Source organism: Castor canadensis, chromosome 13, assembly GCF_047511655.1.
Source record: "Castor canadensis chromosome 13, mCasCan1.hap1v2, whole genome shotgun sequence".
Classification (NCBI taxonomy): Eukaryota; Metazoa; Chordata; class Mammalia; order Rodentia; family Castoridae; genus Castor; species Castor canadensis.
Genome location: NC_133398.1, coordinates 51,205,141 through 51,221,225, shown reverse-complemented (window position 1 = coordinate 51,221,225; position 16,085 = coordinate 51,205,141). Strand labels below are relative to the sequence as shown.

The 16,085-nt window shown below is 37.1% G+C and overlaps 1 protein-coding gene across 5 annotated transcripts in view; it reads left to right on the top strand.

Moving 5' to 3' along the window:
* The window catches only part of Focad (focadhesin), a 285,307-nt gene that overhangs the window by 243,644 nt on the left and 25,578 nt on the right, over positions 1-16,085 (top strand). For all 5 annotated transcript variants that reach the window (XM_074051714.1, XM_074051713.1, XM_074051711.1 and 2 more), the window contains 7 exons: positions 42-189; positions 2,039-2,158; positions 5,081-5,203; positions 5,660-5,737; positions 6,382-6,453; positions 7,775-7,877; positions 9,676-9,756. In XM_074051714.1, coding sequence (XP_073907815.1) covers positions 42-189; positions 2,039-2,158; positions 5,081-5,203; positions 5,660-5,737; positions 6,382-6,453; positions 7,775-7,877; positions 9,676-9,756 — 725 coding nt within the window. The remainder of the gene's footprint in view (positions 1-41; positions 190-2,038; positions 2,159-5,080; positions 5,204-5,659; positions 5,738-6,381; positions 6,454-7,774; positions 7,878-9,675; positions 9,757-16,085) is intronic.

The following is a 16,085-nucleotide window of genomic DNA, read 5'->3' as shown; positions in this document are numbered from 1 at the left end:
GATTTCTTGTATCTAACTCCTCATCTTTTTTGTCATTCAAGCACCGGCTGTATATTGGGAGTTGGACTTGTTCTGTCCCTCATGAGCCACAGCAGCCAAATGGAATCCCGAGTACATGTGGCAGCATCACTTCGGAAGCTGTCTGCATATCTAGATGACAGGGGGAGCCAGAGCAGGACATTTCAGGAGGTAGGAGATGAAGTTTCCATTTTTCTTCCCTTTCCTTTCTTTTGTTTTTCTGTTGGTGCTCATTTTCTACTTCTCCTATTTTGATGACCCTGTAAATTAAATTCTTTCTCAATTTCAAATGTGATAGGGAAAAAATCTGAATGGCAAGTCATCTATATTAGATCATGAGTTTTTCAGATTGTGTGCCTATATAAATCAACTTAAACATGAATGTAGCATATGAGATAAGAGCCATTAGTGAATGCAGAAGCCTGTTAGCATCATAAGAAGGCACTTCCTAAGAAGAGGTACAATTTCTGGAAGAAGGTTAAATGGAGGCTTTTAGAACTGTGCCCAAGCAACATGGTAGAAAGGAATTTGATGTTTTTTTAAATGCCCACCAGCACGAAAACTTATTGAGGAAATTCTCTTTGCCACACTTAATGAAAAAGTTTTTCTGATATCTCACAAAAAGTACACAGAATTGAGTTCATGGGACAGTCCTTGTGTGCTAACCATGCTTAGATAGACAGCTTTGGGCATGTGTTGTGCCCATCTCTGTTGTGCCCAGGTAAAGCTGCACTGCCTGTGTTCTGCTCTAGGAGAAGCAGGGTTGACCTCGTGGCCTGGCCAGATTCTCCCTCTCATTAGAGTAGATTCACTTTATCCTTGACTGCCTAAGAGCTATTGATGGGTGCATAATGGCTGCTGTGTTTCCTGCATAGCTCCTCCGCTTTCAGCAATAAGATTTGTTGAATTGGTGAATTTCTTTGGGGCACAGAAGGTTGAAGTTTTGTTCTAAGACATGCACTAAATTTCCATTTTTAAAGTAGCATACAGCATAACTTAAAAGTACATTTTTTTTTCAAAACAAAGGAGAAAATCTTGTGACTGAGAAACAATTCAATTAATAAATGAAACCAAGGTTTTTATAACATGTATGCCTGCCTTGATAGTTTGAATTATTAGACCTTAAGCAAACAGTTTTGTTTTTCCCTCTCCTTTGATGTTTTATAATCTAGTTTTTACCTTGAAAACTGCTTATATTTTCATGCTTCAAATAGTGCTATGAGTTGAATTTTACACTTTATCTTAACAACATCCTTATAAGGAAGGGTCTTATCATGAAAATTTGCAGTAGCAGGAAAAGGATGATTAACTTCAATTTGCAGAAATTGAGACTTAGGTTAAGTGACTTGCTCAAAGATGCTTAGCTGGTATAAGGTTAATTTGGGACATAGGCCCAAGTATTGTCTCTACTTCCAACATCCATATATATAAATATACAATTTGTTCATTTACTTATTCATTTATTTACTTATCAAGTTTTCACACTAGTACAATGAAGTAGATAGTATAATCCCTATTTTACACGATTAATCTAACTCCTCAACCCATATCATTCTTGTTCTAATCAGGATCCACAGTTTTTCCAGGGAATCTTAACATAGATGTGTATCACTTTTTTGAACTTCCTGTTGGGCCATGGATGGCTTTCATGGCAATCAATAGCATCCACTGCTAGTGAAAAATTTCTTTTCTTCTTTTGACGGATGCTATGCTGTGGCATAATGTGGTGAGGAAACTTTTTTATTGAGAGTCTGAAGATGTGGATTTGAATCTTGCTTTTATCTGACAGCTATATGCAATTGAGCCTCAAATCTTTATCTAAGAAGTAGGAATAATGATACCCATCCTGACACTGTTAGGAAATACACTAATACAGATCAGGCAGCAAAACAGTGCTTGATCTGTGGTAAATGCATTTGAACTCAGTTCATATTCTGGGGAGAAGTTTGATAGTCAACCAAGCCATGTTCTTTGGTCTTGCATCATGAAGAAAAATTTTTCTGCTGTGATTTCATCTCAGGTCCTCGCCTACACCCTTAGCTGTGTGTGTACATCAGCGTTCAGTGCTGGCATTATTGAGGCTACGGAGGCTGAAGACATTATGAACAAGCTTCAACTGTTAGTAGAGAAGAACCAGCAGGTTGGGACGTCTGCCCTGATTTGCTCTCCCCTGGGCCTCATGCTGTTGCTGAGTCTACACTTTGCCTTATTCTGAGTTAGAGTATGTTTTTGTATCTAGAACTGAGGAACCCTTCTCCATTGCTCTAGGCAGCAATCCAAATCTTTTTCTTGCCTTATCCTCTTGTCTCCTTCTGTGGATGTTTCTTTTTCTTTGTCTGAGACATTACTGATAGACTTTTTTTTCTCTCTCTAGCCAATGTGTAAATGTACCACAGATGTGTTTAGTAAATGTGGGGAGTGAATTATGAGAAGCCTATGAGAACTTGACATAAGCACAGTTGTGCTCAATGATCTACAGGCTGAATTTGGCATTGACCCAGCCACAGAAGAGAGCGAAGTACAAAATGTATCACTACTGCTTTTCCTAAGTTGTTTATGTTCAGAGAAGTAGGAGCACAGGTTTCTCTTGTTACAGTGTCACACCCCTCCCCAAGAAATGTTGTTCCACCTTCCTGTTTACCACTGGATATAAAAGAGTCATTGAAGGAGGATGCGAGGTTTTTTGATGGAGGGTTTTTTGATGGGGGATGGGTTGGTTGTTTGGTGGCTTGCAAGGGGACTGCTACAGAATGGCGCTGCTGCTGCTGAGTTATGCTAGAGATTAGAGGAAACATGGGACAGTGCAAGTCTGAGCACCGAGACTTTACAGGGAAAATGGGGCAGTGCAAGTCTGAGGACAAAGACTTTAAGAGAGATTATGCTAAAGAAAAGCTAACATGGGACATGGGACAGAGCAAGTCTAAGGAAAGAGACTTTAAAGAACAGAAGACTTTAGAAGTAAGGTTTTAAAGTTAGAGAAAAACAGTACAGAGAAGAGAAGTAAAAGAGCAACAAGGCTGTCGTGGGTTTCCATCCAAGCACCCAGTTCACCTGGCCCCAACTTTCTGCATATCTGTCTTCTATCATTTCTCCTTTCTGAGTGTCCCATTGTCCCCAGTTAGGTTAGGAGAACAAGGGAGCAAGAGAAAGCTCACTCTGGGTGGCACCCGAACAGGGACGCCTGGGATGAGGAGACACTCTCTGGGAAGCACGTGCATAGTAGAGAAATGAAAAATAAGCAAAGTGAGAGGGAGAGTGAATTGAATACAGTCAGGTGTAAAAACATGGGAAAGTCTATATATAGGCTTTAAAAAAAATCTATGTTAAAGAGGTTAAGTAAAAGAAAAAAATACAGAAGAAGAACTATAAGGTAGAGAAATACAGTAGAAGAAATAGAGAAATACGGTAGAAGAATTATACGATAGAATACGGTAGATGATGGTCCAAGTAACCTATTAGAGCATAGAAGTAAGAAGTAAAAGATTTTCTTCCATGGTAGTTGAGCTGGGATGTGGGACTCACCCCTTACAACCAGTCATACAGGAGTGTGAGAGGCAGTAACAAGATGCTGTGGGCAGTGGAGCCGCTGAGCCATCAGCCCCATCTTAAAAGTAAAGTAGAGTCCAGAGATGATTCTGATTCAGTGTCAGGTGAGGAGGGTCAGGAGGACACTCGGCCCATCAAGTACTGGGAACCATGCATCTGGAGTTACCTCCATGGGCCAAGGGACTTCCTACTCTTGCGAAGAGTCCCCTACAGGCTGCCTTGCAGGTGACTCATAGTCAAAGAGGCTTTACCTTATGCTTGAGAGACTGGACCATAGCAGCCCTGGCATACAATAGAGGTTCAAGACAACTGGTTGGATTGGGGAACAGGCTTCATCGGGAGCATTTAAGAAATAAAAAGGGAAGTAAATACAATTACATCTTAAAATATGTAGCTAGGGAATATCAGAATTATACAAAGCTAGCAACAGTAATTTATGAAGATGTGAATACATAGAGAACTCTGATTCAGTCAAACCTCAGCAAATTCAAGGCAGAAAATTCTCTGCTCATAGCTGAATACGTATAGGAAAATTAAATACCTGTAAACTAAATAACCTTAAAATGATCCCTCTGAAATATTACTCAGCCTTAAAAAGGAAATTCTGCCATGTACTATAGTATGGATGAACCTTGAAGACATTATGCTAAGTGAAATAGGACAACTACAGGGGAGGCTCTGTATGATTTTACTTTTATGAGGTTACATAGCATCGCCAGAATCAAATAGTCAGAATGTCAAGTGGTAGTTGCCATGGGTTGAGGAGAGGGAGGAATAGAGTTAGTGTTTAATGAGTACAAAGTCTCTGTTTTTCAAGATGGAAAGAATTCTGAAAGTGGTTGAGTGTAGTCAATGCTATGGAGCTGGTATTCATTTAATTGAGGACTAGAGGTGTGGCTTAAGCAGTAGAGCACCTGCCTCACAGGCATGAATTCCACACCCTCCAATGGAAAAAAAAATCCATCTAATTGCAAATGCCATAGAATTTTCCCAGTTGGATTTTAATTTTTTAGAGGTTTTTCCAGAGTCATTGTATTGGCCACAGTGGGTTATTGTAGGATTTGCAGGTTTTAAGCTTATGCAGGTCTTGTTGCTATTTCATGGTTGTGTGCACTTGCTCACATTCAGAAGTTTTCATGTGCTTTGTTGGATGTGGGGTATTTTCTGTCATTGTTTAGGTGTTCACTGACCTTGTGTGGTCCATCTTGGTGTTTTTATATATAATCCCTTCTGAGATTTGGAATTGCTTGAGCTGAGTTACTCTATGCAGTATATTTTCCTAAAATAAACTACTTGCTGCAGCTGAACTCCCTGCAATTAGACTCTGCAGTTTCTGTTGCCAACCAAAGTCTAGATCAAAAAAAAAAAATCTGTAAACCTCTGATTTTCAGAAGACAAATAGATTTGTAAGTAGGAACAACCCCTAGAAATGCTTGTTTTTCTGTATGTATAAATATTCCTAATCTGTGTCTTTTTCTTCTTTTTCTCACCCTTGTTTTTAATGTACTTATACCAGACTTCAGGTTTTGCCCTGGCATTAGGAAACATAGTTCATGGTTTATCTGTGTGCGGACATGGAAAAGCTGAAGACTTGGGCAGCAAACTTCTCCCTGGTTGGATCAGAATTGTTCTAGCAGAGGTAGAGGTCACATCCTGTATGCTATTTTATATTTTTATAAAGGAAAAAGGACCAGTTTATTGGACCATATATAAGAACTGCTAAGATATGTAGTTTAACTATAAAAGAACAAGCAATTTCAAATGAAAGAGACATGTACTTTTATTCCTCATAAACAATGCATCCTATCAACCATTATAGTTTTTTTTTTTAAACTGGCTACTAGATCAGTGCTTTAATTTGAAAACATTGCGTTTTTTGAAAAATAAAAACAGCAAGACACCTATGATCATGCACTCTTAATATGCTACTTTATTTTAGTCTGTTGCATTTATTTTAGTTAGTTATACAGGTTATACTGATCCTACACATTTAGTACTATGTTAACCATTTATTTCTCCCTGCAATAATAACTTTTATAGAATCCAAACCCAAGGAGTATTTTGCTCTTGATATATTCTGATGTTTTGTTTTCAGGGCACTCCCACAATGCTGTGTCTGGCAGCCCTTCATGGCATGGTAGCCTTGGTAGGCTCTGAAGGGGATGCAATGCAGGTAAAGAAAGGGACCCTCTGTTGAGAGGAAGGAATTTAAATGTGCATATAGCCATGGCAGGAGGAGGATATCCATTGCCTTAGTATGCTAAATTCAGAAGAATATGTGCTCATGGTAATAGTTATGCTGGGTTTTCAAAGACTTGCTGTATGAAAAGGTGCTCTTGACCAAAAATTCTTTTAGTAGAGATTTGTTCCCTGTTTTATTTGGTTTGTAGAGATTAAACCAGGTCAATGTAGGTACTTTCCACAAATTTCCCTGCCTGAGAAAAGTGATTGAGTAATAACAAATTTCAAAAGTCATTCACAAGAAACTACAGTTTGTATCTGTAATTTTTAAGTTTATATAAATACTGTTTTCATAATGTAACTTCTAAATGTTTTTGTGTAGGTTTACACATAATTCTAAAGGAGCTCTTTTGTGCATATAGTAAGTTTGTTGAGTGACTGCTACATGCCAAACTGAAAAAATCAATGATAAATAAAGCATTGGCACTGGCCTTGAGGAACTCTGAGCTTATGTGTTTGAAATATAAGGACACATGACAAATTATCCCATATTTAGAAGATGTTTGCTCATGCACTGGGAATATAATTATTTACTTTTGGGAAGAGGATGATGGATATTTCTTCTCATTTTTTCAGCTGAAGTCAGAAGCCATCCAGACGTCTCATTTTCAAAGCAGACTTAATGAAGTCATAAGAACCTTAACTCAAGTGAGAAGTGAAACTTAAAAATCCTTGGGTGGGAAAACAGATAACCCCCTTTCTTGTCCTTTTATATAATATAAGATGTTTTACCTGGATAATGCAGAAATCTCTGTCTTCATGGTGAAGTAAAAGGGGATTTGGGAGTGGTATATGGTCCTGTATTCACTGATAAACATGCACAGCTTTTTTTTGATGTGGGAGGGGAGTAGTGCTAGAACCCAGGGTCTTGCACTTGCTAAGTAAATACTCAACCGCTGAGCTATGTCTCCAGTTAAAAATCTGGCATTTTGATTTAGGTTGGTATTGATTTCCCTTAAAAATTAAAAACTAACCCTGTGGTGATTAGCAGGCCCTAGGACAAAGAAAAAAAGAAGGTGATCAAAGGGCAGGGCAGGTATCTAGGAAGAATGATCAGGGACACTAGTTCAGATATCAATGATAAAAGTATTTGTGATGAATTATTGTCATTATTCCTAGCTAAAGAATAAATTATTTATCTGCTAAGAAATGTTTTTATCTTTTAAGTTTTTTTTTAAATGTTGTATTCATTGGATAAAATTTGAAAGTACAGAACAAAAGAGGCTGAAAAAGTATCTTCAGTGGTCCTCCAAACCTGAAGCAACTACTGTAACATACGGTTGTATTTCCAAACATTCTTACTTTGTTTGCATGATTGGTATTCTTACTGGGTCCAGAACCTTATAACTTAATCTTTTCATTGAGCATGCTTATTTTCATTCTTATAAAACATACCTAATTATAGTACCTACTACATAAAGTTTAGTAATTCATGCTTTGACATCAAACATAAATCTCTAAACAAAAGAAACATTTATGAATATGTTCTGAAAATTTTACTGAAAACTTAAGTTGCTGTAACTTGGAGGAAAATCTGTAAATGAAAACTATTCTTTAAGAATGTTTATAAAAAAGAGAACAAAATAATATCTCCTTCCTTTTTTAGAAGTATTTTAGTATAACTATCCTTCACCTCTTTTGTACATCTTAAGTTTTTTTCTACCATAGTTTTAAAAATTCCTTGGAGAACAGTCTGACTCAGGAATAACATGAGCAAAACACTCTTTATTTCTGCCACAATTAATTGCTTATATAATTCATTTATACATTCATGTAGCAAATACTTGTTGAGTACCTGTATTATAACTACATCTAGTGTCTGACACACACATCATGTCTTGTCATAGAACTTCTCGTTACCAGCCAAGCCATTGTCTTACAAAACATTAGTGATGTTCTGTGTGTGACCCTTTATTGAATGGAGGTTTGGTCCTGCCCCACCATTGAACTGTTGTATTTTCATCTGTAGGTCATCAGTGTCTCTGGGGTGATTGGTCTTCAGTCAAATGCAATCTGGCTTCTAGGACATCTCCATCTATCTACTGTGTCCTCAAATCAAAGTAGAACCTCTGGTAAGATTAAAGTCCTAAAACACTGGGACGGGAATAAGAAGTTACTCAGTGTTTAGTACTGTGGTAAGAGTACTACTCTTCACAACAACCCTAAGTGGTGCATGCTACCATCTCTGTTTTATATCCGAGAGAAATGGGGTATGGAGAGGCTGCCTGACTTATACAAGGTTACATGGCAGGAGGTGGTAGTTTGAACTCCACCTTTGTTGGCCTCTAAACCCCACACTCATTCATGTTTCCTCTTTGCCTTCCTTAGAGAATGTTGTAGACATTCAATCTAACCCTCATATTTAAAAATGAAGAATGTGAGGCTCAGAAGGATTATATGGCTTGCATGTAGAGTTTGTTTAGTGACAAATCCTGAAACAAGGAACCAGGTCATTAAAGCTTAGAGCAGACATTTTTACTTTACTAGATGTAATGGTATTATGTTTCATTAAAAGTCTCTTTATATATGACTGGAGTTATTCTGGTTCATGGTTTTATAAAAATAATGAGCTAACTACATTTAAAGATGTGCATTTCCCTGGGAACTGAAATCCTGTATCTTAGTGTAACAAAGCATTTTCTATTTGTAGCTTTTTGATAAAAGCAATTAAAATATTCACAATTCCCACATGCTTAATTTGTTTGTACTTGAAGATTTTCTGAAGAAGGCATCATTGTTAATATATGTGCTCCTTTCTCTTTGTAGAATTTTGACTCACTGGCTATCTTGGACCCAGGCCAGAGAGGTTTAGGTATCAAAGTTTCCTTGTTAAAATTTAATTTCACTTATTCCTGACAGGTAGTCTACTAACATCATAGCCATGAATGTGGGCCACAATAATTACTATTTCCCTTGCTTCATTCAGTCTGTAGCTATAAAAATATAGCCTTCCCAACATAATGAATTTTAGACAGCTGGAAGTTGTCATATTAAAATGGGAAAAAAAACAGTCATACTGGAAACCCTTGGTAATGCTAGTTTTGAAGGTCAGGTCATAAACAGTATCCTTGTAAAGCAGCATATTTATATCAGGCTTTTGCTATTTTGCATAGGCTTTTAATTATATTATGGAGTACTTAGTCTGACCCATTTACTCAAATCAGGTAGCATTGAATCATCTTATACCCAGGTTCTTCTGAACAAAATGATTGTATGTCTGGAAAAGCACAGTGATTTGTTCCTGATGAAATTTTCCAACTGAGCCATTTATTGTAGTAAGAACTATCTCATGAAATAGTTATAGGTGCCTGGGAGGAAAAGGATTTAGGAAACTCTCAGGACCAAACTAGCATACATGTCACTGCTTCACCATTCCAGGTCAGCAACCACATCTGGTTATTTGCACATGTTTGTCACTTAGAGGTCCCTGCCTTAGGTAATAAACTGGTGCTATTAGTACTGATTGTTGAATTTCCATGATTCATGTATCTGGTTCAGCATGTCCTAAAGTGACCCTTAGAACAGGGATCTAAGCCTAAAACCCTGAGGAGGTCACTGAACTGGGACTCATTGATTTGACAATGTGGAGGGGAAAGGATTTTTAACCACTTAACTCAAGTATTCATCCTGTGATTTTTTTTTCTAGGTTTGTCACCATTGTAGATTTTCCTGCATAGCTTAAGTCATTACTTCAGTGCTAGTCACTTAATCTAACAGAATTAGTTGCAGCCACAGAATATTGTGCTGAGATTAATGGCATAAACATCTCCACTTTGTCTGTAGGTTGATGTGGCAGCATGAGATCATTATCTCTCCATCATTAGTCCTGCCAAGTTCACTGGTTAATTTGATCATTTTCTGTCTCCACAGTTCCTACAGACTACAGCTATTTGCCTGAAAGCAGTTTTATTAGAGCAGCCATTGGCTTCTTCATTACAGGAGGCAAAAAAGGCAAGTGAGCACATTCCTTGAATTTTATCATCTTTCTACATGTTAAGTAAGTTTGTGTGCCCTAAGCAGGCCTCTGTAGAATTAACAATACAAATCTGAAGGGCTATTTTCTTGAGCTAAATTATCTTTCTAATAGAGATGACCAGGAGGTTAACTACAATAATAGCTACATAAACATACCCACTGGGTAGTCTCTTGGAATCACTGTCTTTGATCTTGGGTGGCTCTGTGATAACCTTAATATTCCATTTGGCCATTTCAAAAGTATAAACTCACATTGCTTTTCCTGTCAATTTACTGTGATCTAAGAAGAGAAAAAAACACTTCAGTGCAGATTGTATCCCTTGGAAGTAGGTCTTGTCCCTGTACCTTGTGTGATCAAATTGTGTTGTTGGAGCCACTGGCTCTAGTTCCTAGTTTCAGTTTGTGTTCTTTTTCCCTGTACACATTTGTCCCTTTGTGATTCTGTGTTGCTGCCATCCACATGAGAGCACAAGCAGTATGAAGACAGAGATTGAGTGCCTTTTTTAACTGGAGCCAGAACAGTTATGCCATGTGAGTTATTGAAGAAGTGCTCTTTAATGATACACATACTTTTTGGAGCTGCGAGTCGAAAAAATGGATTAGAACTGAACATGTTCTGCCTCAGGTACCAGCTTCATTAATGAAATATTCTTTCATTGATATTTGCTAAGATCATTCTTTCTTGGCTAGGAAAATTGGTGCCTGTATTTATAGCGAGATCATTACAATTTTGGAAAGAAAAAAGTTTCTAAAAGAACTTAAAATGAAAAGCTAGAGGAATCTGGAGGAAGTAGCGTTATCAGTGAAGATCATAGAAGATAAAATGTTACCATTGGAGGGGAGTTCAAGGTTACTCTGTCTGATTTCCCACTGGGTGCAGTAATCCTTGGAGCTTCCAGATTTTGAACTATTTGCACAGCTTAGAGACTTGCATTTGGTGTCTGGAGCTCTATAGTTGATGCTACGGTTTCTTTTATCCCAGTATCATGAGTTAACATTATTTGCTTTAAATTTTCCCCAGCAGAAGTTGACATATGGTTATGTCATTGTTGTACATGAGATATAAACATTATATATTACAAGCAATGTACAAGTTACTTTAGTGACCATATTGCTATGGATTAAGTCTGCTTAAAATATTCATTAGTAAGAAACTGAATTCTCACTAAGTAAACATCTAAAGTTTCTGAGGCCAGAATCATGTTAGAACTGTTTATTTTTGCTGTACTTTTTTTATTAGGTTGCTTATTGCTATCTTATAAGATTTTTGAATGATTATAATGTGAGATGTTTCCATGAGAAACAGAATAAAAAACTCTTAGGTCAAATGAAAGACTCTTTTTCTTTTCTAGCAAATAAAATGTCATTTGTCTCCCCAGAGCCATATTTCTTGGCAGAAATGAATTTTCTCTGAAACTTATGGGGAATTCTTGGTTGAATGTGACATTTTTATGATTACACAATCATGGCACAACAGGAATTATTCTGCTCTGAGGCTGAAAAATCAGGTGGAAGTGAAATTGGTGTTGTGATGTGTAGTCTTGCTGAAAGCTGTTTTAAAACAGATTAATGAAGTATTAAAAATGCCATATTATCAATTGAATTTTTGGCATTTTCAGGTTGTGGGAGAGGGCTGCCTTCTTGTCAGGTTTACTGGCTAGATTCAGAGGAAAATCTATTCAGCCTTACACATTACTAATGATGACCCCAGAGGAGTGGGGGCCGTGGGAGGCTGACCTCCGCCTCCAAAGCCCATTTACAAAAACAAAACCAGACCCTGCTCTATGGGACTAAATGGGATGGCCAAAAGCAGAGGTGTGCATGCAAACGAGTGTTTTCTTCTTCGATATGCCCAGCTCATTTGAATTTTAATAACTCTCTTCTGAAGCAGCTTTTGAGTTTAAATGTCTGGATGTCACTCACCAGAGCCCAGTGGGGCTGCTGATAGGAAGGATGACAACTTTGGTGAACTCTTTTGAGGAAGAAATGGTTTTAGAGAATAAAAATCATGTTTGGCACAAGCAGAAGATAGAACACTTCAGGGATGGCATGGTTTCATCGCTGTTGTATGCTCTTTTTAACTCTAGGAACTCACAGGAAGAAATGTGAAGGGTTGTCCCTGATCCACACTTGTACCAGGATAAGATTGCACGTCATGATTTCCATTATAGCCCATCAGATTTGAACATATTAATCTTTTGGAAGCTTAGGACTTTCCTCACTTTGAATACTCACTTATGTGGCAGAACATACAAGATGTTCAAAGCATTCATTTCTTCTTAGAGGCCTGTACTTTAAAACCATACCAAGTCGATGAAATTCCTTCAGATTTAAGTTTCCAATTCATAGTTTTGAAAATTACTTTCCTTATGTATTCTGTGACTTTCTTCCCTAATAGCCCTGGCCTCCTTCCATCAGATGTGTTGCTCCTTAACTTTTGTGGTCATCCTTCTCTAGTCTGTGGACATGTCTAATTACTTTCTAATGCTAACATTAGGTATTTCTACATAATAGGATTATTTTTATTATCTTTCTATTATTGGGGAATGTGACTAACTCTTTCTAAACTTGTATTTTTCTATTGGGCTTTAAAGTTTACAGAAAAAATGAATGACATTTCCTTCTTAATATCTATTCATTGGTTAGTGATCTGTATGCATAAGTATTAGGATTGTGTACAAATTATCTATAAGCATATTCTCAATCATTTTTTGACATTTCATATGAGGTACAATTGTCAAGAAGGTGTCTAGCAGAAGGAACAGAATTAGTGAACTCTGAATGTGGGATAAATTATGTGAAAAAGTTGTCTACTTTTTATGAAATTATAGAGTTGGTTGCCAAGATCATGTATCATTTAAAAATATTTGAGCCTAGTAATGTGTTATCTATTATAGGCCTTCAAAAATATTATTAGAAATGAGTACATGTGTCTAATGCAAAGTTCAAAAATGATATAAAAAATAAGAATCCCTTGTTATATCTCTATATAGAGATTACTACTGTAGATACTCCAGCAGATGTACTTCTAGGTGTGTGTATTATAATTACTTGTAAGTTTATATTATCCTACTAGATGATTTTTCAAAAAACTTAATGACTTTCCATATAAGTGGATATAATCACTACCCACCTTCTTTAAAGGAGACTTGGAAGAAGTATGAAAAGAATCCTGCTGCATCATTTTCCAGGCATTCATCAATAGGATATTGATGGATATCAATGGGATATTGTGGGTTTGATTTTTATTTTTATTGAAAAAATTAAAATATTTGGAAACAGAAATGTAACCGATTATTCTAGGACCTATATCTAGACATTCTTAGATACTAACTTTTTAACTTATTTTTTTTTTTGCACATACAATTTTTACACATGTGCAAATATGCATATACTTTATTTTTAACTACTATAAACATTTCCCTATTTCCAATATAGCTCCATAATTATCTTTTAATTTAGTTTAATTTATTTTTATTTTTGGCAGCACTGGGGTTTGAACTCAGGGCCCCATGCTTGCTATGCAGGTGCTTTACCACTTGAGCCACTCTGCTAGCCCTTGTCTCCATAATTATCATTTTAAGTGATTGTAGAGTATTTAATCAAGTTGATAAATTATGATTAATCATTTCATTATTGGTTATTTAAGAATTTTCTACTATGGTGACCATCTTTCTGCATATACCCTCTCCTCTCTGTTAAAGTTTTCCTTAGGATAAATCCTCAGCAATTCGTTAGTGGGTAAGAGTGTAAGGATTTGGTGACTAGAGGGATGGCACGGCGTTTTTGCCTTTCAGAAGGATTGTGCTAGTTTTTAGCTCTCAGCTCTGCATGGATATGCACAGCAGTATATCATAGAGCCAGACTGCTTGAGTTCATATTCTGCTACTACTTCTTGCTGGCTCTTTAAGTTCAGGAAACCACCTGTGTCCCTGAGCCTCAATGGCCTATGTAAAATGAAAAAGATAATGGAATGTTCTCTATAGAGTTTTGTAGTGGTTATGTGTCGTTTTATTTAACAGTACTTAGAAAACAAAATAAAGAATACACTCCTTCTAGTTATAATATATTATAAAGCTTTGAGGTATAAAATGATACTTTAAGATTACCTTTGTGGGGGGCAGTTCTGATTGAACTCAGGGTCTTGTGCTTAGCAGGCAGATGCCCTATCACTTGAGCTACAACCCCAGTCCTTTTTGCTGGACAGCCTGGACCACAATCCTTCTATTTATGCTTCCTGCATAGCCGGGTTGACAGGCACATACCACCACACTGAGCTTTTATTTTGAGATGGGGTCTCATGATCTTTTTTCTAGAATAGCCTAGAACCACGATCCTCCTGAAGAATTCTGCCTCCCCAGTAGATAAGATTATAGGTGTGAGCCATCGTGCCCAGGCAAAACTGCTTTTATTTGCATTTCATTGCCAGAAGGAATGAACATTTTTTGTATTTTTACTATTCAAGAGGTTTTTAAATTAACGTTTAGAATTTCTCAAATTTGTACTTTTTAAAACATTTTTTAAAAATAATTTCTAACTTACAGGAAAGTTGCAAAAATTTACAGAAAAGTTACAAACTGTCTCCCTTCTCTGACTATAAGAAAAAACTCTCACATTCCATTCACCCAGAGGAACCTATTTATTTATTATTTGTTATTTCACTAACAATCCCAATGGTATCTTTAATAGGAAAAGGGCAATCCAGAATGTTGTTGACTTCCTTATCATGTCTCTTCAATCTGAAACAATTCCTCAGTGTTCTGACTTTCATGACTTGAGCATATTTTAAGATTGAAGCTGGTTGTTTTACAGAATATTCTTCAATTTGGTTTTGGCTCGTGATTCTCATATGAGTGGCAGGTCAATGGTTTTTGGCAAGAATATCACGGAAATGGAGCTCTGCTCTCACTGTGCCCTTTAGGTAGCACATGCTGTCCATCTCCCGCCACTGTGAGTTAACCTTGATCTCTTGGATAAGGTGCTGTCTTCCAGGTTTTCCCATATGAAGTTACTCTTCTTCCTTTATCAAGAAATATTTTGGGTGGAGATATTTTGAGAATTTATAAACATCCACATTTTCATTCTATTTTCCCCCTACAGTGTTGGTGCCCATTACTGTATCTTGCTTGAATTTATTATTATTATGGGACTCAGTGGTTGAGTGCAGCATAGCATGTGTGAGGCCATGGGTTCCATCCTCGGCATTGCAAAGGAAAAAAAAAGAAAATGGTTATTATGATGGTTGCCAAAAGGTGATTTACAAAATTCCATTATTATTCCATGTACATTTTTTAGTAGGGATTCTGCTCCAAGGAAGAGATTTCTCTTCATTCATTCTTTCTTTCCCTCTACTCCCTCACTTCTTCCCTCCTTCCCTCCCTTTTCATTATTTTATTATTCAATTTTATTCATTATTTTAATCTTCAAATTGCCCCAGATTTGACCAGCCTCTTCAGCTGACTCTTACGTGCTTTTGACATGACCCCATCATTCTCTGAGTTTTTCCTTTGTGTCATAAGAAGTTGTTCTAGGCTTATCTGTCTTGTACTATCTTCAAGTCTGTGATCATCAGGTAGCCTAGTTTCCTTTCAGCAGAGAATAGTATTTAGAAGCCAAACTCTGGGTACAACATATGTATTGCTAGTGGGATAATAATCACTGCTTCCAGAGCTACTCAGTGGACAGTGCCAGGAAATACACATTCTCTTTCCTTTTCTCTTGTACATCTATATTTGTTTCTATACCTAGATGTATGTATCCATATGTTTATATCTATCTATATTTAATGCTGAGTTCATACTGATATCTGCAGTTCTAGTTCAAGACCATTCTACCTTTTTCTCTTTTATATTTGTACCTTCCTTCTCTGATAGTAAGAAACCTGGCTTCCCAGTGGCTCAAACCTGTAATCCTAGCTACTCAGGAGGCAGAGATCAAGAGGATCACGGTTCAAAGCCAACCTGGGCAAACAGATTGTGAGACCCTATCTTGAAAAAACCCTTCACAAAAAAGGGCTGGTGGAATGGCTCAAGGTGTAGGCCCTGAGTTCAAGCCCCAGTACTGCTTAAAAAAAAATAAAAAAGAAACCTGGCTCCCATTATTCTCAATATATTTACTCATTTGATCAGTCGCCTGTGTGTAATCAATCTCCTATTCCCACTAGACCACAGCTTGGCTAAGCTCTCTTCTCTCTTGGGTTTTGATTTCCACTGGCTGCCACTGCTAAATGGCCTTGCTCCTGCTAAGGGGCACAGGTTGTTCTTGTTTCTGATAACTCTGAATGTTGTTGAAGTTTTTGCTCTTAA